The 26,935-nt window shown below is 43.8% G+C and overlaps 1 protein-coding gene across 5 annotated transcripts in view; it reads right to left on the bottom strand.

The window, feature by feature from the left end:
• The window catches only part of FZR1 (fizzy and cell division cycle 20 related 1), a 34,337-nt gene that overhangs the window by 5,266 nt on the left and 2,136 nt on the right, over positions 1-26,935 (bottom strand). For 2 of the 5 annotated variants that reach the window (XM_005283810.5, XM_005283811.5), the window contains exons 2-12: positions 14,772-14,917; positions 10,530-10,655; positions 10,130-10,193; positions 9,727-9,854; positions 9,071-9,153; positions 5,285-5,468; positions 4,982-5,047; positions 3,238-3,340; positions 2,364-2,548; positions 1,165-1,398; positions 959-1,063 (exon numbers count right to left, since the gene is read on the bottom strand). In XM_005283810.5, the coding sequence (XP_005283867.1) occupies positions 959-1,063; positions 1,165-1,398; positions 2,364-2,548; positions 3,238-3,340; positions 4,982-5,047; positions 5,285-5,468; positions 9,071-9,153; positions 9,727-9,854; positions 10,130-10,193; positions 10,530-10,655; positions 14,772-14,840 (1,347 nt within the window). In that variant the 5' untranslated portion in view covers positions 14,841-14,917. The remainder of the gene's footprint in view (positions 1-958; positions 1,064-1,164; positions 1,399-2,363; positions 2,549-3,237; positions 3,341-4,981; positions 5,048-5,284; positions 5,469-9,070; positions 9,154-9,726; positions 9,855-10,129; positions 10,194-10,529; positions 10,656-14,771; positions 14,918-26,935) is intronic. The other 3 variants (XM_005283812.5, XM_042841412.2, XM_042841414.2) reach the window with 2 other exon arrangements.

A 26,935-nucleotide genomic window follows, 5' to 3' on the forward strand; every position in this document is an offset into this window, starting at 1 on the left:
CCACCAGATAAGAGACGCAGCGATCAAGAGATGGAACTGGATTAAAACAGGACTGGATGTTTTAATGCACAATCATGAAGAGGGAAAACAGCAGGTGGAATAAGGGGGAGGATTAAAAACTTTCTAACTCTGAAGAAACTGTCGGCTTGTACAAATTTCCCTTGAGCTCGGTTTGCTGTACCAGGTAGCTGTGCTCCTCAGAAGTGAGAGGAGTTGGAGTTTGACAACCTGGGGCTTGTCCAAAGGTTAATTTGTGTCACTTTTTGTCAAGTGGTGCAGAAGAATCCTCACGCCAGTGTCAGCAAGCAGGGACAGACAGATCCCTGTGCTCCTGTTGAGTGTAGTGACGCTTAGTCTTGTTTAAAGCAACAGAGGGTCCTGTGGCACCTTTAAGACTAACAGAAGTATTGGGAGCATAAGCTTATGCTTGCATCTGAAGAAGTGAGGTTCTTACCCACGAAAGCTTATGCTCCCAATACTTCTGTTAGTCTTAAAGGTGCCACAGGACCCTCTGTTGCTTTCTACAGATTCAGACTAACACGGCTACCCCTCTGATACTTAGTCTTGTTTGTTTCACTGACCAAACCCTGGGTAGCTAGGAACCAGGAGATCCCGGTACTAGCCAGTGTGGGTTCTGTCTCTGTGCACAGAACCAGAAGCAATAGGAGATCACTAAGCAGGAGTCGGCAACCTTTCAGAAGTGGTGTGCCGAGTCTTCATTTATTCACTCTGATTTAAGGTTTCGCGTGCCAGTCAGACATTTTAACGTTTTTAGACGATCTCTTTCTATAAGTCTATAATATAGAACTAAACTATTGTATGTAAAGTAAATAAGGTTTTTAAAATGTTTAAGAAACTTCATTTAAAATTAAATTAAAATGCCAAGCCCCCTGGACCGGTGGCCAGGACCCGGGCAGTGCGAGTGCCATAGGTTGCCTACCCCTGGGTTATAGCTTACCAGGTATAAGACTCTGTACGAATGCCCTGTTAGTTTTGCTACTTGGGTTAATGAGGGATATTTCCAGACGAGAATCTGGTTCTGCGAGTATCCATGGGTACTCACCTGTAGGGGGAAGACACAAGAATTACAAGAGAGAGTCAGTGCTGACAGTTCCTGATCCATGAAAGCTCAGCAGAGGACTCCAACCCCCTGGTTCAACTTACTAGTTCATTGGCATGTTTGGACCAAGCCAGATTGCACACTTGTGACCCAGTATCAATGCACTGCAAGGGCTGCCCGGTTAGAGTGTTCCAGAACCGAATGCAGCGGTCAGCTGTCCCACCACCCGAGGCCAACAGACCATGCTGGTGTGGAGACCACGCAATAGCTTTCACTGCTGCTAGGTGCTCTGTATATTGCTGGACAGGACTCAAGCTGGAGTGATTCCACACAAGGAGCTGGTGGAGAGAAGAAACAAGACTAATTAACACAACTCCAACCTCTGCTCCCCAAACCAAGGAGACAGCACCAGCTAAAGCCCAGCCTGGTGAAGCTTGCCCTGCACGGCTCAGCCAATGCACCTCCATCTTAGCGATTCCTGTACTGGGGCCTCTCCCTCAGGGACAGCCAAACCTGCTCAACTCAGGGGTCCTTTTGCAATTTGGGGCTAGAGTAAGATCTACAAACTCGTGTCACTTGGGCTATGTGCAGTGCTTGAACTCTGGTCTCTTGACATGAAAGACTGTGAATAATCCAGCCATAATCAAAAACTTTGGAAATCTGTTCCTCCCCCACCCCCCGTGAATGAGAGTAGAAGTTGCAAGAGCTTGGGACACTATCTTCCACCACACCAATGTCTGGGGAGTTAATTGTGCAGGAATCTATCCCAAGGTGCTCTCAGAATTGTTCTTGGTACCATATGTAACCATTCTTTGTTCTCTGGTAAATAGCAAACCTGAGCTGTGCCTGTTAAAACAAAACAAACGCGCAGAAGGGAATTTCAGTGTCAACTAAGTTATTTAAAACTGTGAACATTTCCTTCACTGCACACTGCCTAACTTCATGTTTAAGTGGAGACCATTTAAACCAGCTTCACTGAAATCTAACATCTTTCAGGCCAAACATACAGGTGTAGATACCCAAGCACATTAGGAACACCAAAGCATAGTTAAGCTGCCCTATTAATTTTTACCTAAGACGGACACTAGAAAGTTGTAGGATAGTTTAGTTTAGCCACATTTGGGGAGGGGGCGGGGGGGGAAAGAGAATGGTCTGTCAATCGCCTCGTTAGTAACAAAAAGGCATCTTCAGAAAGGCTGGAATTAAAAGTTGACATATCTTTGAAAGAAGGCAGCTTTTAAGATTGGGAGTGCAGGTTCAGAGACAAGGCCAAGGCCCACACCCACAGTAATCAGTACTATACCTTGTTATCATTGCCACCCGACGCTAGGAGTTGGTGGTCTGTGGACCACTTCAGCCCACACACCTCCTGCCTGTGGCCCTGAAGCCGTCGCTCAGACTGTAGTGGGGGGGTCCGGATGTCTCTCTGAAGGATCATTCTGTCCCGACTGCCGGAAGAAAGCTGGTCTGCATTCCATGCCAAAGCACCTGTAATGCACGCAAAGGAACAGAGTGAGAATTCCAGGCAGCTGTCAGTGCAGGATTCCTGGGGGTAAGTATCAAGCCACTATAACCAGAGGATGACTAAACAAATCTCGTCTTGAGCAACTTTTGTTGGAAGATCAAAAAGCTTTTTACATACACAAACCCCATGGGAGTTCATATTACACCCACTTTACAGCTGGGTAAACTGAGGCACGAGTGGTGTAACAACTTGCGTGAGGTCATCAGAACTCATGAGGTGTCCCAACCCCTGACATGGTCACCAATTCACACTGCCTACTTGTAAAAGCTAGTCCCTGAAAAGCAGGATGAACTGGAATCCTCAAGCAGCCAGCCTGGAGGGTTGAATGTCATTGGTTTCAACAAGGTGCATTAACAGGACACACCTAGGATGTCTCATCACACAACACCCTCCACAACTGTATGTGGCGATGACTCATAGTATCACCACTCCCAAGAGCAGGCCAGTGCAATTTTAAAGGACTCTTTAAAAAAAGCTATTTCATAGAAGGCTTGGGGAAGGAGTGGTGTGTGGGGGTGGAGTGACCATTCCCACACTCCCTTTTGGATCATAAATGATAGCAACACTGCACTATTAACATGGCCTTAAGGGATCCCTCGTCTACATTAGCAAATGGTAAACTTCAGCCCTCTTGCTTACTGTTCTTCCTTACCCACTCTGGCTGTGTGACCCTCAAGCATGGATAATTTCTTCCCTGCAGCTGCGTCCCAGATCTGTACAAAGCCCTTGTGAGTTCCAACTGCTACCAGGTTCCCCTAAATACACAAAAAGAAAACTTGAAATCAATAAAGTCAATAAGTAAACGTACAAAGAGATCCAAGAGCCGCACAACAGATTCCGAGGGCTTGTCTTCACTACAGAGGTAAGCTGACCTAAGTAACGCTACTCCAGCTACATGAATAATGTAGCTGGAGTCGATGTACCTTAGGTCGACTTACCCTGGTGTCTTCACTGTGCTGTGTCGACAGGAGACGCTCTCCGGTTGACTTCCCTTACTCCCGGGATCGACTGGAGAACGCTCTGCTGTCGATTTAGCAGGTCTTCGCTAGACCCTCTAAATCGATCCCCGCTGCATCAATTGCAGCAGTGTCAATCTCCCCATAGTGAAGACCAGCCCTCAGTCCCAAGAAGGCAAAGGGAGGGGGAGGAGTATCATCTCTGGAGACTACACATCTTGTAAGATCTGTCCTACTCAAAGGAACTCCATCTGTTAATCAGCAATGAGTTGAATGAAGATGCAATTTGAAATGAAATGAAAACTGAAAAGTATCAATAGATCCTTTTAAAGATAGATAATATTGGCACTTCTTTATAGAGCACCTTTTTCCCTAGGCCCTCTAAGATTTTTATAATCATTACCTAATTGCATCTTTTTTACACACCCCCAGACCTCAAGATGTTTTAACAGATAGGGTAAACTGAGGCACATGCATTAAGTGACTTGGGCAACATCATACAGTGAGCTATTGGCAGAGTCGGAAACAGAACCCCGGAGGCAGTCTTGACTCCTTGTTTTCCACTCTAAACTCCATGTGAGTGCTTGCTAAAGGGACAGCGAATACCTGTCCACTAGCTATTGGTTTAAACAGGATGGGGGATGTTGCTGAATTCCTTTGCAATGGGATACATCACTTTGGCCTCGACCAACCAGCCAGGCAGGATTTCATGGCACTACACAGAACATCAAACAGAGCACCTGGGGGTTCTGCCTCACAGAAGGCTTTTTTAGCAGGATGCTGGGCTCTTTTACCCCAAGCCTTCCCTGGAACAAGGAAGACAAAACTGGCAGGATAGGAATACGGAGAGGAATTAGAGCAAAGACACTAAGCACATGAGTTCATGCATGGCATCTCTCCAGAACAAGCAGTAGCCCGTAACCTCGTTCTAAGAGCACTGCCAGGGAGCTGCACTGCAGCAGTGGCACAGGGTGTTCAAGAACACGGCTCGCTCACAGACAGATATATTTGTGGTCAACGTCGGAGGCAGTTCTACACTCACAGACCAGTCCACGTCCATGCCTGCTATCCTGCTATGTAGGCAAGGTGCTTTTTTTGGAGTGGGTGTGGGCCTGCTATCCTGCTATGTAGGCAAGGTGCTTTTTTTGGAGTGGGTGGGGGGTCTGGAGGAACACACCTCAAGTGAATACATCTTAGGCTTTAACAAAAAAGTAGAGAGAAATGCTCTTCGGTATCTCGACTGAGGTCATGTGTTGCTCACTGAACTCAATCTAGGTGGTTCTCACTCCAGCGTGAGACGTGTATTCCTATCAGCTAAGGAGTGTCTCTAGTGACATACGGAGGATCAGATGTTCTGAAATGTTGAGTTCTTACAAATGCAACTGAAGTTAACAGGAGCTTTGGGTGCTCAGCATCTCTGTGTGGTAGTATTATACTGACCCGTTCTGACCAGCCCACTGATGTCACAGAATCGCCTTCCACAGACAGATCACACAACCGGGTCACCTTGAAAAGTAGGAAATAAGATGGAAATTAGGACTAAAGAGGCAAACTAGGAGATTAGTTGCCTAGCAGATTAGGTATTTGGAACTAAGAGCACTAGTACATTGCACCGCACAGATGGTACATTCCAGGGTACTGGAAAGAGTACTGCAGCAGAATATGAAACACAAAGGCTGATCCAACTGACCCGCAGTCCATTTTACTTTCTCCCATAGCAGCAAAGAAAGGGCCAGGCCTTACCTGGCTAGTGCAAGCACTCCATAGGTAAACACAGGTACCGAGGCCAACACTGAGAACATTGAGAGAAGACCAGTCCACTAGGTTCAGGTAGAAGTCATCCTGCAGCTCTGGAGCATCCAGCACTTTGAAAGGAATCTTGGAGATTTTTCTTGTTGGTTTTCGAGGTGATCTTAGCAATTTCTGACTGTTCACACAAAGAGAGACGGGATTGTTTTATGAGGCTTTGAAGGTACAAAGATTTAGAGAAATTCCTACTGTTTTGATCACTGCCTTTCTACAGAACTGTAGAGATTGAAAGAGATAGCACTGTTCCTTCAGTGCTTCCACCCTCCTGAGGCGAGCAGCTAGAGGGAAGTAATGGGCACAAAATGAAAAAGAGGACACTGCCCATAGCAAAGCTACCCTGTGAACTGAGCCAGTGAGGGTTAAGCAATCAGCAGGCTAAGTGACCCAAAATCAATCCTTAATACTACATTAGAGGAGTATTGAAATGATAAACAGGGCTATTTCTTGTAGATCATGATCAAAGCCATGTTAAGTAGACTTAGGCTTTGTCTACACTAGCACTTTTGTCCGTCAGGAGTGTGGAAATAGCCTTAATTTTTTGAAATGTAAACCTATATTGTCAGAGAATTAGAAGTAGATACTAACTGTATTTGTCTGTGTTTACCTATATCTGTTAACTTTATCAATGTGATCTAATTAGCTTGTAGATAATAAACTTCTGTTCTGGTTGTTACTATATTCTATTGATTCAGAGATCAAAAAGGAATGTTAACATTTAGAGGAAAATTGCGGTGTACTAATATCATTACTACAAACTTCAAAGAGAAAGGTAGACAGACTGTCTATGAACTGCTTGAATCGTTAATTACCTTATGCTAATGAATGCAGCTAGTTACTAGTGTGTGACTAAGGAATAGAGATTTACTTCAAAGCAACAATAGGTATTGCATATCCTTCATCCAAGAATGCCTGCTGTGATGTTTGCTGTCAAGATGCTACCGTAGCCAGCTAGAAAACTATAAAAACTCTAGGGCCTGAAACTTTTTATCTCAGATCTGCTCAAACTTCGTCAGGGGACATTCAAGTCACAAGACTGAGGTCTCCAGGTGTGCCCTGGACTATCCTTACAAATTCTCATGGAAGAATTTGAACAAGTTCTACACATGGACTAAACTATTGAACTGATTCTAAAAGGACTTTTACAAATGAGCAGCTCGCCATCTCTGCTATGAAACTGACCCGAGAACTTTATTCATATCTTACTCTAGGGGAATCCTGTGCTACTCCGCATGTGCATAATTCATGAGCTACGTTTCTAATTGCTTTAGCAGAAAAAAAGCTTCTGCTGAAATGTTGCTGCAGTCCCACCCGTTTCCCACCAGAGGGCACTGTGGCAATAGACCAAAGCAGCAGCTCCTGGCTAGCTAGGGAAGAGAAAGAGCCTGCCTTCTTCACAGTGACTGTCAAGTCAGGTCAGGAGACAGGGACTATGGGGAGACAGACAGCATGGGTGCTGGGGGTGTTCTGACAGGGGCTCATAAGGGCTAGTGGGTGACAGACTGGGGCAGGGGCTGAATGGGAGTGGAGGCACAGGGCCACTGGGGAGGGAGGTGCAGGGGGATGGAGGGAGGTGGTGTCTGAGTGGGGGTGGAGGGACACGTGGACAGGAGGTGCAGGAACACATGGGACAGGGGCAGATGTGCCTGACTGACTAGGAGAGGCTAGGAGTCAGGGAGCTTCCTCCATGTAGACCCTGGCTAACAATCCCTCCTTGCCGCCGCGCCCCCCCCCCCCCCCCCACAAAAAACCTGTTCCATACTTTTCCCACCCATACCCAACAACCCTCTAAGTTCACACCCAGGCTCCTTCCCAGCAATTTACTGCCTCTCTCTTAGCTACTCCGTTATCCCTAACTCCCCTAAGCCTTTGCACTGCTTCGGAGGGGTGCGGGAAATACAGTTCTGTATTGTAGTTTAAATGAATTACTACTCAGAGTTCTGTATTAATATGCCTAATAAGGAATCTATTTTTCAAAAAACATTTCCTGACTCTTTTTTGTTTTCTGTATTGTTACACACATACTTGCTGACAGGTATTTTGAAATAAATGACCAAAAATAATTGAAACTGGTGTGATTATATTGTGTTATTTTGACAAATAAAATATGCAGAATTTTAAAATATTGTGCGCATAATTTTTAATTTGGGGGAGAATTCCCCCAGGAGTAATACCGGTACGTATAATGATCTTTTAACCATAGCAACTCTGTCTTTTTTTTTAAGATAAAACTTTAATTAATTAATAAGAATTGGCTGTAAGAATGTATTTGGGTAAGATCTGAAGTATTAACTAACCTGGTGGGTAATGTGTCTGGTCTCTTGGGATTGGTAGAACTTTATATATAGTGAATAAGATTTTAAGTAATCCTCACTATATTAGATTTGGCTGTCCACGTGGGAGCCCAGAGCTGGATTGCTTAAGGGGAACTGTGTTTCAGCTTCTGGGTAATCAGTGTGGTATTACAGAAGCTATTTTGTTACTGGCTTGGAGAATCTAATTATAAGAATAAACCATCAGTTTTGGGGATCGTCTGCCCCATCCTTTGCAGTTTGCCCTGACTGAGGCGATCTTCGTGTGGCCCCTCCAGTGACCATAGCCACATGCCCAAAAAGGGGAGGCCACTTAATAACACTCCTGATATTAACAACTTCTGGTTAATAGCAACATTTTGCTGGGAACCAATCCTGTCTCATTAGACTACAACATTAATGGGATTCAGATACTAACAGGCATGCTGCTTTTCGACAGCCTTTTGACATGCTTTTCAGGCTGCAGCCCTGCCAATCTGCCTGCCTGTTTGGGAGGAGGATGCCGGGCTTTTCATGGGAGCAGGAGCGTGGGGGTCCAAGGGGCTGCACGGTACCACTGTGCTCTCCAGGCTGTGCCCTGCCCTGGTACCAGAGGCCCAGGCTTGGCACGTCCCAGTGCTTCCTTCCCTGGCTATAGCCCTGCAAACCTGCCTTCAGGGATGTGGCAGGGAAGAGAGCACTGGGACATGCTGAGCACCAGCCAGAGGCAGGTTTAGAGAGCTGCGGCATGGGAATGCATATCCCAGTGCTGGCTAGAGCCTCCCAAACCTCCCCCCCCCCCAATTCCCTGCCCACAGCCTCCCCTCCCAGCACTGCCTTCCCTGGCATTGCCTTTCGCTTACCAGCAGCCTCTGGATAATAACAGCAGTTGCTGGGAACTGAGAGATTGCTAACAAGTGGAATCTACTGTATTTCAAGGGCTGTTTGCACAGAGACAAGATCCTTGCTCCTTAGGTGTCTGAGTACTCCTGCTGCATACTTCCCCTCCTGAAATCCCATAGCTGTACAGCAGGGGTCAGCAACCTTTCAGAAGTGCTGGGCCAAGTCTTCATTTAGTCACTCTGATTTAAGGTTTCGCGTGCCAGTCATACATTTTAACGTTTTTAGAAGGTTTCTTTCTCTAAGTCTATAATATATAACTAAACTATTGTTGTATGTAAAAGTAAATAAGGTTTTTAAAATGTTTAAGAAGTTTCATTTAAAATTAAATTAAAATGCAGAGCCCCCCCAGACCGATGGCCAGGACCCGGACAGTGTGAGTGCCACTGAAAATCAGCTCGCATGCCGCCTTCGGCACGCATGCCATAGGTTGCCTACCCCTGCTGTACAGCAACCAATTATAACATTAGTCAGAGAGCTCCTTAAGAACCCCAGCCCCCATTTTTCCCCACCCACAGGTAGCCAGCATTACCTTTTGTTGCTGACAGGTGACAGGGAATATGGGGAGACCTCATTGCCATCATCTGGACTGGAGCGTTTGGTGCTGAGCGAGTACTGCACAAAGAAGAAAGCATTGGATACAAAAACCCCACACAGTACAGGTCCTGACGTGCCAGAGGTTTACAAGATCACCTACAATGTAATTAATTAACATACATTACCTAGGCAGAGGTCCCTCCAAAACCCTGCATTGTGGTGGCCCCACTGTGTTTTACTTTACAGTTCCTTCCCTTAAAGATTCCTTTAAATCTTGCTCTACAGCAATACTGAGAAACTAATTTCTGTTGAATCTCAAAACCTCTCCTTCATTTAGGGAACACATCAAGACCATGTGTTAACTTGCCCACATCCTTTCCAAAACAGTCTTTCAAACCCTCGGTCATAATTCAGGAAAGAAGGATTTCTGCAGCAAGCAGCAGTTCCTCATGCTGTCTGTGGACAGTGTCCACTGGATTTTGTTACTAATACAACCCACACTAGTCATTCCATACTATTGATGACTCATTTTAAACCTTGGCTAGACTTCTTAATATAGCTACTACACTATGCACCTGCTAGCATATTTGAGGAGTGTCCAACTCCTCTCGCATGAGCAATGCAGACCGATGCATTGCTAGCCAAACTTACCGTGAAGAGGCTCTTCTTCTCTGGCGTGGATGGCTGCAGTCTCCTGTCCTCGGTCTGCGGGTCCTGCACTTTCTCAATCCCTGCTCCCAGCAGTTCGTTCTTTAGCAAGGCTGAGTAAGCAAGGCCATCTGTACGAACATACAAACGAGCTCTTGAGCAGAGTCTCCTACGCTAGTGGTTCTCAACCGGGGTACGCAGTGGTCTTGCAGGGGGGTACGTCAACGCATCTGAATGGGCTGTGAAGACCAAGTTATATTCCCTGTGATGATGCCTCCAGGTCAGGGCTGTGGCCCAATAGCTAGGGCAGCAAGCGAGATGCTTGCACTGCCGATGCCCATGCTAGGACTTCAGTGTCAAATCAAAAGCTAGACACAAAGGAACAAGTGGGACAAAACACATCTACCTTTGCCATTGTCTGAGGTAGCATCCTTTGCTTTTCTGTTTTGACTTGGTGACTTTTCGTTTTCCTAGAGGGGGGAAAATATATGCTAACAAACACTCCAGTCACTGCAAACAAAGATCTCACAAAATTCACTTTTCTTCCCCCCCCCCAGTAATGGGAAAAGCACCACCATCTTGAAAAATCTGCAGCAATCGATTGTGATGCTGAGGCATCAAATAGTGAAGCAGCAAAAGAGATGGAGAGCAGAAGGTGAAGCAGTGGGGAGCAGAGGGGGAAGGTAATACTCTACTAGTCCTCTGAAGTAGTTTTCCTGCCAAACAAACTTCTTTAACTCTGTGCAAACTCCCCCATCCTGCTAAGAAAAATACCTTGTGCTGTGTAACTCGGGGGTAATACTCACATTTATTCTGTGGAAGTTAATGCTCCAGTTGGCCCCAGCTCTTGAGGGAATGAAACGGTCTCCATGTTTACTGGGGGAGGACATTGGAGAGTTGGAAGGTGTCAGTGTTCGTCTCATCTCAACTACCTGAAGTTTAAAAAGTTACATATTGAGAGACACTGCAAGAACCAGGCAGGAAAAATGTTGGATCACAGTGGGCTCTGAAAGGCAGACTCCAGAAATCTGCTTTCATTAGGGCCAAATAAACCTGGAATGACAGAACACACAGTTTATCACCTTACAACCCTAGTAAGCACTCCTTACACAGGCACAATTCCCACTGACAAGTGCTAACAGGAGCACTTAAAGAACCTGTCTCTCCACATGCTCCCTCTCAACAGTGGAGATCAGCTGGTATGCTCTTGCCAATGGTCCCGAGGTTTGAAATCTGGGCAGCTGGAGGCAGGGCACTGTGAGGTATTGGCATGACTGGAATCCCTTCCCCTGTTGGTCTGAAAGACCCAATTAGCAGCAATTCAGGCCTCACATAAACATACAGTGTATTGTACCTTATAAGAATATCGCACACACAAAACACGTGCTAGTGAAGGTTGCAGGCACTCAGCATGATCTTTTTTCTATCCTTCCAGAACAGGAGGGTGTTGACCCCTGAGAGTCCCGCAGGGAGATTTCAGTACCTTGCTCCTCCCTAAGCCTTTTGGCCAGTGTGATCTCTGCCATACCCAGGCTGCTGCCGTGTATGCCAAGGGCGCCGCAGCGTACGAACAGGAGTTTGGAGTGGGTGTGTGCGCACTGAAGACAGCAGGTTTTATTAAGGTCAGATAAGTACAGCAACGCTTCCAAGTCCTCTTGGCATTCCTATGGGAGCAGAGTCATGGCTGCCGTGTTGTGTGGGAAAATGTCACCTTAACACTACTTCCTAATTTTCTAACATTTGTTTGTTTTCTCCATAATGCTAATGTTCTTGTAGGGGGTGAATAAAGGGACCTCTTTTATATTTCTTGGTTTTACTAGAGATATCGTGTGCATTCAGCATCAACTGTCATTTAAATTCAGCATTGAACCTAAATCAATTACATCAAGTAGAATCTCTGCAGGACTACAGTTAAGTGTGTATTTTAAGATCTTAGTAATGGCAAAAGATATTATGGAGTTCGTAGCAGATATGACCTGAACTAATATACGAATCCTCCTGTGGGAATTTTATTTCAGTTAAAAGCCATTTACGTGCATCATGTCAGCTGAGGACACGTTCCAAGACTCAGTAAGATATGGAGATCGAGACCACGGTCTTTAGACTATTTACACACTTTACCTAAGGCAAAGAAAGCAAGAACAGTGAAATACCAACATAAGTGGATGACATGGATTAGACCAGAGATCGGCAACCTTTGGCACGCGGCTCGCCAGGGTAAGCACCCAGGCGGGCTGGGCCGGTTTGTTTACCTGCCATATCTTCAGGTTCGGCCGATCGCGGCTCCCACTGGCCGCGGTTCATCGCTCCAGGCCAATAGGGGCTGCGGGAAGCGGTGCGGGACGAGGGATGTGCTAGCCACTGCTTCCGCAGCCCCCATTGGCCTGGAGCAGTGAACCGCGCCCAGTGGGAGCTGCGATCAGCCGAACCTGTGGACGCGGCAGGAAAACAAACCGGCCCGGCCCACCAGGGTGCTTACCCTGGCGAGCAGAGGGCCAAAGGTTGCCGATCCCTGGATTAGACTGTATCACAGACTTGTAACGATTTGAAGGCATATCCACATAGAGACAGCGGGTGCAATTTAGGGCCATGTCACAGTATACAAGGACCTTAACACACTCGGGGCTAGCTGGAGGACAATTCTCTCAGCACAGGTGTTGTGTAAGGAAGCTACAGGCCTCCCTGTAAGACCCACCACAGGGGGAAGTATTGCCAACCCCAACTGTCCAAAAGTTATGAGATTGGTTTAAAAATCTGATAAAATTAAAATTTGTGCTTCTGGATGCATTTGAGACATGTGTTCAAGCTTTTCTCTGCAAACACGAGAGTGAGAAACTTACTTTTTAAAAACATGAGCCAAGATTAATGTAATCACTTGTCTCCAGGAGCAGGGGTGTTAAGTAACACATCAAATATCACAAGTCTCACAATAAAATTACAAGAACTGGCAATACTGGGCACCATGGCATAGCACTATGGCGATCTAGGGTGGCACCACAGCCTACAGTGCCCCTTGGGTCCAGCTGCTGAGCCTAACTTACCCCAGCTGCCATTTTAGGCCCCAGAGGCACCCCAAATCTGGGACGCACAAAGGTGGATGAAAGTAACCTTTGACCCCCTTCCACTGGAATGCAGTGCTTGGGCCACGCCTCTAAGGGGTACAACACAGTCTCTCCCAAAGGATTTCAGAAGAATATTTTACTTGCCTCACCAATCTATTAGAATTGTTTGAGGGGGTCAACAAACATGTGGACAAGGGTGAACCAATGGATATAGTGTACTTGGACTTTCAGAAAGCCTTTGACAAGGTCCCTCACCAGAAGCTCTTAAGCAAAGTAAGCTGTCATGGGACAAGAGGCTCTCATGGCTCAGTAACTGGTTAAAATATAGGAAACGGAGGGTAGGAATAAACGGTCACTTTTCAGAGTGGAGAGAGGTAAACAGAGGGGTCACCCAAGGAACCGTACTGGGATCAGTGCTGATCACCATATTCATAAATGATCTTAACAAAACAGTGAGGTGGCGAAGTTTTCAGATTATACAAAATTACGCAAGATTGTAATTCTTCACAGTTTTCTTTGGATTTAACTAAGGGACCTCACAAAACTGGGTGACGGGGCAACAAAATGGCAGATGAAATTCAATGTTGATAAATGAGAAGTAATGCACACTGGAAAACAATCCCAACTATACATACAAAACGATGGGGTCTAAATTAGCTGTTACCAATCAAGAAAGATCTTGGAGTAATCAAATCATTGATAGTTCGCTGAAAACACCTGCTCAGTTTGCAGTGGCAGTCAAAAAAGCTAACAGAATGTTCAGAACCATTAAGGAAAGGGATCGATAAGATCATAATGCCACTATATAAATCCATGGTACCCCCACACCTTGAATACTGAGTGTGGTTCTAGTTGGCCTAGCTCAAAGATATATTACAACTGGAAAATGTACAGAGAAGAGCAATACAAATGATTACGGATATGGATCAGTTTCCATATGAGGAGAGATTAAGACGACTGGGACTGTTTATCTTAGAAAAGATGACTAAAGAGGGATAGGCTAGAGGTCTATAAAATCATGACTGGTGTGGAGAAAGTGAATACGGAAGCGTTATTTACCCTTTCACATAATTCAAGAACTAAGGGTCACCCGACAAAAATTAATAGGCAGCAGGTTTGTTTGTTTGTTTTAAAAAAAGGGAATTACTTCACATAACACACAGTTAACGTGTGGAAGTCACTGTCACGAGATGCTGTGAAGCCCAAAACTATAACTGGGTTCAATTAGATACGTTGATGGAAGATAGCCAAGAATGGACCTATTAGCCAAGCTGGTCAGGGATGCAACCCTATGTTCTATATGGCTGTAAGCCTCTGACTGGGGATGAATCACTCGATAATTGCCCTGTTCGGATTATTCCCTCTGATGCTGGCTAAGGCCAGATGCTTCAGAAGACCGGATACTGGGCTAGAGGGACCACTGATCTGACCAAGTATGGCCATTATTATGCTCTTATGACGTAAAACACCGCAAAAAAGCTGGAAGATCAGTGTGCATCTAAAGTCCACCTATCGTATACCCCCAACATTCAGAAGATTTGCTAGCTTAAAAAAATTCAACTGTCTATATTCCAGTAGTACCTAATGAGATTATTATTCAGTACTTGACATCAGGAAACTATATAAAGATGTTAGAACACCCTTAGGCTTCTGAGTATTACCTACATACAGAGATTTAACAAATTTTAGCGGATAAAAACTGGCCAAGTTAAGAAGTTGTTTGAGTAATTGTTTCCCAGGACAATTCAGAAACTTAGACAGTAGAGCATTTCAGTCAAAGGTTTGGTTTAGTTTATAACTAAAGGCCTCTATGCTAGTAAGTAGCTCATATAGGACGCTAGATAGCCTGTCTGAAGGACAGTAGAGAAAGCACATTACAGCTCACAGAATAAAGTCTGTTCTTTGTTGGGGATGCGGGGAGGGGCAGGGGCACCTGGGTAAGTCACTAGGAGAATCATTAGGCACAGTGGAAATGTGCTGACTTACACAAGGCATTGTGTTTTCATTCTGGATGTTGATCTGGCGCAGGAGACGTCTCTCATAATCCTGGTCCATGGTGGAAAGGGTGGGGGCTGGGGAGTCTAACAGTCCCAGGACTTTCTATTCATGAAGTCTAGCCAGTAATCAGTCTGCTGCAACAAAACAGGAAGAAAGTCAACAAATGGTGCACAGCCCCATATACAAACCCACTGCCACCACCAAATTTCATTTCTATACCACTGCCCATGGGAGATGCTCAAAGCACTTTACAGACATTAATGAATTAAGCCACCCAACCAGCATGAGAAGTACACAAAATTTCTCCCACAATCTGTGAAGCGAAGCACAGAGAGGCTAAGTGAGTAGCAGGATCACAAATGGAAGCTAGAAGTCCCAACTCAAATCTTGTGCTTTAGACACAGGACCATTTTGCCTCTCTGTCGCACAGTATTCAGAATTTCAATTGGTAAAGCATAGCACAGAGTCAGTGCACTAGCTGGTTAGGAATTTTATTAAAGTTAATGTTTAAAATTAAATATACACAAGTTAAGAGGGAAGGTACTGTACATCCGGAGTCAGGCTTGAGTTATGAGGAATTATAGGTATCGGTTACAAAGATCACGAGATGCATACAGATCACATAACCAGCATAGACCCAGATTGGGGGGTGGGAGTTTTAAAGCATCAGTGGATAAGTGGACTCGGGTACACCACCCATGGAATGTATTATATTACACCACACTATTATCCTCATGGCTGCTGATACCACCCAGCGCTACAGTGCTGGGTGGACAGTTGGTCCTAGTCTCCACTGAGACCTGGTTTATGCTTAAAAATTCGATCTACCTAGCTATGCTGTTCAGTGCTGTGAAAAATTTCACACCCTGAAAACCAGTTAGGTTACCCTTATCCCCAGTATAGACACAGCTAGGTCAGTGGAATAACTTCTCAGTCGATCTAGCTACCACCTCTCAGAGAAATGTATTAAACTACATTGATGGAAAAACCTCACCTGTCGATGAGGGAGTATCTACACTACAGTGCTACAGCTGTAGCTGCAGTAGAGTAGCCACGCCCTGATTATCTTTCAGTTATAAGATCCAGGATGATGTGATTTCACAACAGATATTCATTTACATTGGGTTGGTAAGATTTTAGGAAATGTGTCATACAAAATTAAACATAATTAAACATTATCTTTCAAGTTCTAGTCTCACAGTCTTACAGCTTTTCAGCTACTTACAGAACTTATACCATTAGATTACCAGATCACACTTTAAACAGAACTCCCTTTTCTTTCAGGCATGAGAAAGGACAACTAAAGACATCAGTCATCTGACAAACTTTTCTCATCTACTGCATTGTCACTCTAATGTAGCTTCCTAAAGGATGCATTTTAGGACTCTGTGGCTACAATATACAGAAAATGGCAACAGCAGTTTGTTGGGAATATACAGGGTGTCTTGTTTTAGGTTAAATCCTGACCAAAGCAAAAACTGGAAATCCTGTTTGTACACGATATACACTGACAAATCTCATCACATACAGATTTTGAGATGTTGACGTTTTGCAGAAAACATGATTTCAGTTAATCACGGAAAGATGAAGGTTTTCATTTGGGAATGTTAACACACTTACTATCCTTTGCTTAAAACAGATCAAAAAATACTCCTAGATTGGTGTCAAGTGAATGTAATATAAATGAGAATGGTCTGAGAATATAAACCCATGTTTCCTCATGCATGTGCATCAACATGGTTAATTTAAAACTTTAAACCAATCACTGCTGTTGAAATCAGCAATGTCCCAATTTACAGTGCTCAACTTGTAACATATATAAACAAAAGCTATTCAAGGGAAGAGATTTTTGATCATGGATACACATCGTTTTTCTAAAACCGAGACAGTTTGCCTAACAGAACACACCAAAACCTTTAAACATATAGCCGGATTTTTGAGTTCACTCAGCAGCATGTATTGTAACTCTCTGAGCACATAACTAAGCATTGCATTAGATTCATAACATTATAGTAATTTTCATTTCAAGATTGTGTGATCCCAGAAAATCGCCAGAAAACATTAGCCTCGTAAAATGCGTTGCTACTTTCAGTAGCAATAAGAAGTTTGTGTATTTCTTTTTAACCTTCCCGAAATTTAAGGAATTTATTTTAGTAAAAGCAGGTAAAATGGTACATTGTTCTCAGTGGCAGCAACTTGGGGCTGAACTCTTGAAAATATGACCCTCAGGACCTGATTCAAAACCCTTTGAAGTCAGTGGAAAGACTCCAATGGACTTCACAAAACTTTGGAAGAGGCCCTACGTTTTGCAAAATTAAGAGTCACTAACAACTTCTGAAAGCTTTAAAAAAATAAAACCACAACGTCTTACTGCTACTAAGTACCAACATTTCACTAGGATAGCCACGTGACACCCATGACAGTCACTAGTCTCAAAACCAGAATTTCAGGAAAAACATTCACTTTTCCACACTACTCAGGAGACCATCATCTGTATATCAAGTATCAGGGGGTAGCCGTGTTAGTCTGTATCTACAAAAACAAGGAGTCTGGTGGCACCTTAAAGACTAACAGATTTATTTGGGCATAAGCTTTCGTGAGTAAAGAAGAAGTGAGGTTTTTACTCACGAAAGCTTATGCCCAAATAAATCTGTTAGTCTTTAAGGTGCCACCAGACTCCTTTTCATCTGTATATGTATCAATAAAATTAGAGTAATCCAACATAAGAATACTGCATCTACTTTTAATCATGCTACTAAAACTGTTCAGTATTTTAATCCAAATCACTGTTACACACAAGATGTGTCAGTTGTATAACAAGTTAAATACAAAAAGTAAACTTAAGTTTGCAAGACCTCAGTGAAGAAGTTCACAAAATTAAGGTTGTGTGACAACAGTACCTCATCCACACTTCGCATCTTGTATATTTTATGATACTTTTTAATAACAAAAAGAGTAGCTTTAACCCATTTAACAAGGAAGGGAGAAGAGAAAATACTGCACAGGAGCATCAGGGCAAGAAGTGCTAATGGTGCTCAATCAGCTATCTAACTTGCCAGCTTGCGTGTGCTTGAAACCAAAACCATAACATTATTTTAACACTAGATGTTTGCATTTAATTGTCTAGAATTTTTTTTAATTATGAAGAGAACAATAAATAGAGACAGACTGCTTGTGCAGTTTATGAATTCCACTGGCTTTGATAGTCCTAGTGTCAAGTATAGCATAACTATAACCTGTGTTTGGAACCTACATAAACAGTTTAGCACCCATTTTAAAAGGATCACCACCAACTTCTATATGAATGAAATGGATAGGCAGGGTTTGTTAAAGCCAAATGTTCAACTCTCTTGCCCTGCTGGTGTGATCAGGGTCAAGAGAGTTCAACTGTGGTTGAGGGGGTGGAGAAACTTGTGTTTGATACCCAATGTCAACACTGCTAAAGAGTTACTCCTGAAGGAATTCTGCGCCAAAAAATTAAAAATTCTACACACAATATTTTAAAATTCTACAAGTTTTATTTGTCAGTAAATAAATGCAGAGGCTGCAGCATGACAGTGGGGAGCACAGGCTAATGGCTGCACAAAAGTGGGAGATCTCCCTGCAGACCCTCCACCCCGGGACACTGACTCTGCGGTGAGGCTGCACCCAACCCTGACACAGCACAAGGCCTGGGCCTGCCCCAGAAACACCCTGGGGCCCTGCCCCTCTGCACCAGGCACACCAGGTGTGGATCAAGCAGACTCAACCAGACAGGATCCAAGGGTGAGGGGTCTAGGTGTAGGGCGATCTGGATGCATAGAGGTTCGTTGGGCGAGAAGTTCCAGGTGCAATGGGACTCCACAGGGGCTTGAGCTCAGCTGAGGGGTCTGGGTGCAGCTAGTTGGGGGTCAGTGGCATGGGGATCTGTATGTGGGTGCTCAGGGTGGGGCAGGGGGTGGGGCATCAGAGTAACGGTTTGAGTGCAGGAAGTGGGAGGCGGTCTGGGTGCAGGAGTGGGAGTCCAGAGGAAGGGGAGCCTGGGTGCAGGGGGGCTCCAGATGCGGGGGTTGAGGGTCACTGGCTGGGGTTCAGGTGTAGAGGGCATGGGGAGTTCTGGATGTACCGGGAGAGGCTTGGCAGGGGTGTCTGAGCATGGGAGGTCCGGATGCACAGGGGTTGGGTGGATGGGGGAGCAGCTCCACGTCCAGTGACCCCTCCCCCCACAGCTAAGGAGCAATAGGGACAGGAAACAGGAGGATCTGAGCTTCCTGCAGCTGGTGGAGGTTTCTGGTGGGGTGGATCTGACATAGCCCCAGCAACTTCTTGCAGGGGAAGAGAAAGTCCCGTCCTCTCCTGCCTCCAGCCCAGATGAGACTAGCAGGTGATCATGGCTCAGGGTAAGAACCACTGGCTGGGGTGTCCCCAGCCACACAGTGATTTACCTCTCTGCTGGATGCTCCAGATGCCTTAAACAATGTCCCTGCACTGCTTAGGAGTGGTGCGTGACTGCTCTTGCAGCTTCCCTTTGCTTCCGTCAGAAAGTCATTTTTCTGCAGGGAAGCAAAGAAATCAGTGGGGGACATGAATTCTGCGCACATGCAGCGGCGCAGAATTCCTCCAGGAGTAAAGAGTCCAGGGTAGATACAACCCATGTGTCAGGATATATATTCCACAAGGCAGCAAGGCATGTACAGTAGATACGAACACCAGAGTTATGAACTAACTAGTCAACCACACATCCCATTTGGAACTGCAACTACACAATCAGACAGCAGTAGAGAGAGAGAGAAAAATAAATAAATACAGTACTGTGTTAAAAGTAAGCTACTAAAAATATAAAGGGAAAGCAGTGTTTTTCTTCTGCATAGTAAAGTTTAAAAGCTGTATTAAGTCAATGTTCAGCTGCAAACTTTTGAAAAAATAACCATAATGCTTTGTTCAGAATTATGAACCACCTCCATTCCCAAGGTGTTCGTAACTCTGAAGTTCTACTATAATTAGAACAACATTAAAACAAATGCAATTATTTTGTCAACTAGTTAAACTGGCATTCAGAATACCACTGGAAAAAGTTTTAAATGCATGGATATGCTCTTTCCTGATCTAGAATTTTTTAAGTGATCTTCATACTAATGAAAAAGGATCATAATTCAATGTCTTTGACTATAGAACATATTATTAAACATTATATTTCTTGCTGAAGAAAGTGAAGATGAAATTGCAGTCAGATTTTAGGTTAAGAAAGAGCCTTTTCAAATAGTTGAAGCTGTCTGTTTTAACTTCAGTTTATGCTTTCTTTTTGCCACTAGAGAAAAAGTTATAATAATGCCACCAGTGAATTCAATACTTATTTTTCATATGCAGCGCTGGTCAGCCTGGGTACAAGTTAACAGTTGCTTAATTAGTAAAAATAAATACTCCAGCCCATTAGAGTATATACCAACATGCACTGTTCTTCAGATTACACTTTTAAATCTTCAAGTGAAACATGTTTTACAATTTACATCCTAAGAATTTTTATAACAAAAACAGAGCTTTTTTTAAAGTTAAAAAAAAAAAAAAAAAAAAAATCAGAAAAGCTGCTCTTGGCTTGGATTAGTGTGTTTAATTATATTTTAGTATAAATCTTTGAATAATAGTAAGAAATTCAAAATATCATCTGAAGCTCTCAAAGAGCTTTACAACAAAATATGATTCCCATATTTTACTGAGGAAAATGGAGTAAGAAAGAGGTTAAGTGATTTGCCCAAGGTCACGCAAAGCAGAGTTCAACTCAAGTCTCCGGGCTCCCAATCCTAGGTTTTAAATCACTAGACAATGCTATTACAATCAAGACTATTACCAGACAACAAAATGAAAGAAGGTGTAGCAAAGTAACTGGAATAATTAGGCTAAACTGCATACTTTAGTAAGAGTGGTGTTAGATTGTATCGGGTCATTACTGACTCCTGTCTCTTATATTTTTAGAAACTGGACATAAAAAGTCAGCATAGGCTAGATACAGCCAACAAGATCTCAACCAGTAAGTGATTTAATAAAATATTATTAATAATAAAGGTACAAAGTTATGTTTAACTGAAAACTGGCTCCAAATTGTTAAAACCAAGTTTTATAAGAAAAGAGAAATTCTGCTAACAACATATATTGGATTTACACTAGTTAATGGAGATATTCTTCTTTTATCATTCTGGCTTAAATCTGAAATTGGCTCATTACACTTGTGTGTCTTAATAATTGATATTCTAAAGCAGTGGTTTTAAAACTTTTTTCCTGGGGACCCAGTTGAAGAAAATTGTTGATGCCTGCGACCCAACGGAGCTGGGGATGAGGGGTTCAGGGTGTGGGAGGGGGCTCTGGGCTGGGACAGGGCGGGAGTCAAGGCTCTGGGCTGGGGGGGTACAGGCTCTGGGGTGGGGCCGGGAATGAGGAGTTTGGGGAGCAGGAGGGGCTCCAGGTTTGGGGGGGGAGGGGGCTCAGGGCTGCAGTGCGGGAAGGAGTCAGGGCTCTGGGCTGGAGATGAAGGGTTTGGGGTGCAGGAAGGGGTTCCAGGTTTGGGGGGCTCAGGACTGAGGCAGGGGATTGGGGCACAGAGTTACCTCCGGCAGCTCCTGGTCAGTGGCGCAGCCGGGGTGCAGAGGCAGGCTTCCCGCCTGGCCTGGTGCCACGGACTGCGCTGCGCCCTGGAAGCGGCGAGCAGCAGGTCCAGCTCCTGGGCGGAGGTGCACAAGCGGCTTCGCGTGACTCTCGCCCACAGGCCCCATGGCCCTCCTGCCTAGAAGCCGGACCTGCTGCTGGCTGCTTTCGGAGTGCAGCGCGGTGGCGGAACAGGTAGGCACTAGCCTGTCTTAGCCGGGCAGCACCACCAACAGGACTTTTAACATCTGACATGCCACGACCCAACCCAAAGTTTGAAAAATGCTGCTCTAAAGAAATACCCCCGACTTCAGCATAAATTAAATGATCTATAACAGCATATTTGAAAAGAGACGTAATAACAACAAGCTTCAGCCACATGTGACATCAGCTAACATCCTGGATGCCTCAGAACCAGGGCACAGCAGAGAGACAGCTCTAGTGGGGCAGAAGAGACAGCCTTTTTATAGCCATGGGCACAGGCAATATTTCCCTGCTCTCTGTAGCCTCTGACACACTGCACCAAAAGGTACAGCTACCCCACCTACAGAACACAACAGGAGTAGGTGGTCCTGCACTACCATGATTCCAATCATCACTCTCCAGCAGAGCTCAGCATGGATAGGTAACTGCTCCTCCTCTCCAAAGGCCCTCGCCTGCTGAGTCCTACAAGTAGAGCCCTGCATGGATACAAAATTTGTATCCGCATCCAATCTGCGATCTGCAAACATGGTCCATGGATATAAAGTGGATATTTGCAGATTTTCAGGGCTCTACCCACAAGATCCATGAGCGAGATGCCATGGGCTCAGGTGTCAACAGTACACAGATGACACTCAACTACACATCTCATTCTCAACTGAGGAATGAACCACCACTAAAACACTGCAGTGCCTACAAGAAATCACCTCTTACATGATGAGCTGCTGGCTCAAGCTGAACTCAGCAAAGATCAAAGCAATGCTGGTCTGAAAGGGGAAACACCTCGAAGAACTAGCCAAGTGTCTCCACTTTCCGTTGAAGTCTCACAGCCCCCATTCATCAAAGTGGCATAGAGCCTCAGGGTCCTGTCTGACTCCTCACTAAGCTCAGCTAAGTAGCATCAGTACCTAAAAATGCCTCTCCACCCATGTCATAAGTAAATGCAGCCAGACTGGTAAGTCCTATAAAAGAGATAAAACATGGGCAATGACAATCCAAGCACCTCTTGTGCTGCTCCACCACGGTACCTCTATAGTGCAGTTTCTATGTCCCTTCAATCCTTGGCCTTGTTGAGACTGCCAGCCTAGGAAGTGAGGTGCCAAACGTGACAGCAATGTTTTTTACTGATATTGACACCTATCCACTAGGAAATGGACTTAAATACCTCCCACACAAACACATTTTGCATAAGCCACTGGACAGAAAAAAGGAAACGAAAGTTTTGTGAGTAATGACACAAGGCGAGTAAAAACAAACTGATGATGTGGTTCTTTTTTGGTCATAGACCACCAAACTCTACAGAATTTGTGTTTGTTGTACAGTAGAAACTCAGAGTTACGAACACCAGACTTACAAACTGACTGGTTAACCACACACCTCATTTGGAACTGGAAGTATTCAATCAGGCAGCAGAGACAAAAAAAAAAAAAAAAACCTACTACAAATACTGTACAGTCTTAAACGTAAACTACTAAAAAAATAAAGGGAAAATTTAAAAAAAAAGATTTGACAAGGTAAGGGAACTGTTTCTGTATTTCTTTCATTTAAATTAAGATGGTTAAAAGCAGCATTTTTCTTCTGCATAGTAAAGTTTCAAAGCTGTATTAAGTCAATGTTCAGTGCAGCAGCAGTCAAAAAAGCGAACAGAATGTTGGGAATCATTAAGAAAGGGATGGATAATAAGACAAAAAATATCATATCGCCTCTATATAAATCCATGGTTCGCCCACATCTTGAATACTGCATGCAGATGTGGTCGCCCCATCTCAAAAAAGATATATTGTACTTGGAAAAGATTCAGAAGAGGGCAACAAAAATGATTAGGGGTATGGAATGGCTTCCGTATGAGGAGAGATTAATAAGACTGGGACGTTTCAGCTTGGAAAAGGGACAACTAAGGGGGGATGTGATAACGGTCTATAAAATCATGACTGGTGTGGAGAAAGTAAATAAGGAAATGTTATTTACTTCATCTCATAACACCAAATGAAACTAATAGGGAGCAGATTTAAAACAAACAAAAGGAAGTATTTTTTCACACCACGCACAGTCAACCTGTGGAACTCCTTGACAGCGGATGTTGTGAAGGCCAAGACTATGACAGGGTTCAAAAAAGAACTAGATAAATTCATGGAGGACAGGATGGGCAGATGGTGTCCTTAGTCTCTGTTTGCCAGAAGCTGGGAATGGGTGACAGGGGATGGATCACTTGGTGATTACCTGTTCTGTTCATCCCTCTGGGGCACCTGGCATTGGCCACTGTCGGAAGACAAGATACTGGGCTAGATGGACCTTTGGTCTGACCCAGTATGGCCGTTCTTCTGTTCTAAACTTTTAAAAGACCATAACATTTTGTTCAGAGTTACAAACGACCTCCATTCCTGATGTGTTCGTAACTCTGAGGTTCTACTGTATACAGTAGAATCCCATTTATCCAAGGGGATTTGGCTGATTGCGTGTACTAATACTCAAGTAGCACTTTGACAGAGGTTGCGGGAAAAAACAGTTACTACATGGATAACCATGCATCCTAGAGATGCCATGTTTTGAAGGAAACATTATCTCCTGGCCTGTACATTCCAGGACTACATTACCTTGCTTTATTGGACTCTCCCCTGATCTATGTTTCTTTTACGCCACAGCTCCCACATGCAGTTTTATGTACAAGCCCCATGTGTCTAATAGTACTGTTATCCCAAATACTCACACGCAGATACTATAAAAGATGAGCTCCATGAAGGCGCTACAAGAGTTTTTACTCAGACAATTCTATTTTGTACTTATTGTTTTCTAAAGCCTCATGAGAAAAAGTACATGGAACTGTTAACAGTGCTAACCTAAGAAACCAGGTCTGCTGTATTGTAATTGAATCTTTCCAGACACCCGCAAATCTAAACCAAAATTGTAAAATGCACTAAGTCTCTAATTCTTGTAGAATTTTGCTGAAAAGCAAGCCATTAAACAAAACAAAAAACAGAACACACCTGATGTTTTAACTACTTAGAATACAATCCAGTCCCAGCCATAAAGAAAAACAAATCACAGCATTTATATAAATGCACCAGCCCCAGCCCACAACTTCACCAAATTCTATTTATACATAAAACACTATTTTTAAATATGAGAAACTTATCGGCATGGGAATTACTATTAGTGATGAACTCTTAAGCATGAAGCACTGTGCTAGCATCAAACACACTATTTCAATAAGATTCAGCACTTCTCCCCAGGAAAATGAGCACAGTGCCTTCAGAGAGCTACAGATCAAGTAAAATTCATTTAAATGATAAAATGTTAAGATTGGGGCTTTGTCAAATTCCTCCAAAACTATCTAAGAGGTTTCATTTAGTTTTAATGACTATTCCAAAGGATGATTCTCCATCTACTGTAAAAGAAAAGAAGCTGGGTTTAGGATTTCTAGACCCATGAATTACAGAACTTGTGCACCACCTCCTTTAAAAAAAAAAAAAAAAAAAAAAAAAAAGACATTCTAATCTTAAAACAAATGAAAAGGGGGAAAATGGTTAGTAAGGAGACTGACAATAAGCTGGAGAGACCAGGTGGGTGAAGTAATATCCTCCGCTGGTGAAAGAGGCAAGCTGTCAAACTTACACAGAGCTCTTCTTCAGCTCTGGAAAAGCTCTAGAGCCTTTTACCTCTAGGTTGCTTGTTTATATACAGCCTAGGGGCTAATGACACCGTGTTGTTGTCTTCTGATGGCTGTCCAGTGGTTTATGGGAACTGAATTTGGGTCTAGTCCCCAGCTGACAAGTGTTCACCTCATGAAAACCACCATCACAATTACCACCATTGTTAGCAGTTTTGGCAATGAAACCAAGGATTGAAGAGGCCACAGAAACTGAATTACCCTTTTCGCGTCTAACAGTGACTCTTTCCAAATCAGGTTGAGGTACATTGGCTGAGTAGGGAGGTCTCAAAATAGAAGTCTATCAGCTTTGTTTTGGTTTAGATGTACATATACCACACTTCATTCCCTTAGTAACATGGATGAGCCATACATCTGCTTAAGGATCTGTCTGGATTCTTGTAGTACGTTTCAAGATCATCACCATTGTTCACAAGGACTGATTAGGGTAGAAATGAGAACAGCAGAAGACACATGCATGCAGTCAAGCAAATCCAACACATTAAGGCCTCATCTACACTGCCACATTCCAGCGCTGAAACTTTCTCACTCAGGGGTGTGAAAAAAAGAAAACAAAAACCCTGCGCGCTGCAAATTTCAGTGCTATAAAGTGGTAGTGTAGACAGTGCAGCAGTGCTGGGAGCCGTGCTCCCAGTGCTGGGAGCTATTCCCCTCATAGGAGTGGGTTTTTTACAGCGCTGGGAGAGCTCTCTCCCAGCACTGGTGCCGCAACTACACAGCCATGTTAAACCGCTGCTGCGGCAGCATTTTAACGTTGCTAGTGAAGACATACCCTAAGTGTGCTGCTCTTGTTATGGAGACTAATAGATATTCGAGTGTGACAATTTTTAACAGCTGTTTTTAAGCAAGATTAAAAATTTTGAGCCTATCCATCCACTTTGACAGCATCCCTATAAAAAAGGAAATAGTTTTGTGTTACTGAATGGTGCTGGCTTGATACTCTTGGAGAGTAGAATCCTCTATTTGTAGAATTGATACAGTACAGGCAGCAGTAACACAAGTTTCCCCTCACACTGCCCCATCTCTAGGTCTAAGGAGCAAATTCAGTCCCCAATGGCCCAGTCCAGTCTTGGTCTTTCTGCCAAGATGGCCAACTGAACTGACAGCTGGTGCCAAATGTGTTGATATTTTTCATAACAGGGACACTTGTCACACCAGCACCTGGACAAATTCATTTCACAAAGGATACTGAAAATGCAAGAAAGCGATTTTTGGCTCCCAGGCTCAATACAGAAGGATCCGTGTTTGAAAAGTGTTGACACACTAGTCAAAATCACCTCCTTCTTAAACTCGGTTTGACTACCATTGACACCAAACCACTTCCAAAAACACATTCACAAGCAGTTGATGTGTATAGGAAATAAGCGCAGTTAAAGAAAACATTCCGATACATCCTGCAACGTTATAGAAAAGTCTTGTTGATTACCTTTAAGTAGGGATGTCAATTAATCGCAGTTAACTCATGCGATTAACTCAAAAAAATTAATGGTGATTATAAAAATTGAGTGCGATTAATCGCAGTCTGAGTCGCACTGTTAAACAACAGAATACCAATTGAAATTTATTAAATATTTTGGATGTTTTTCTACATTTTCAAATATATGGATTTAAATTACAATACAGAATACAAAGTGTACAGTGCTCACTTTATATTATTATTTTTATTACA

This window comes from Chrysemys picta, chromosome 25, assembly GCF_011386835.1.
Source record: "Chrysemys picta bellii isolate R12L10 chromosome 25, ASM1138683v2, whole genome shotgun sequence".
Lineage (NCBI taxonomy): Eukaryota > Metazoa > Chordata > Testudines > Emydidae > Chrysemys > Chrysemys picta.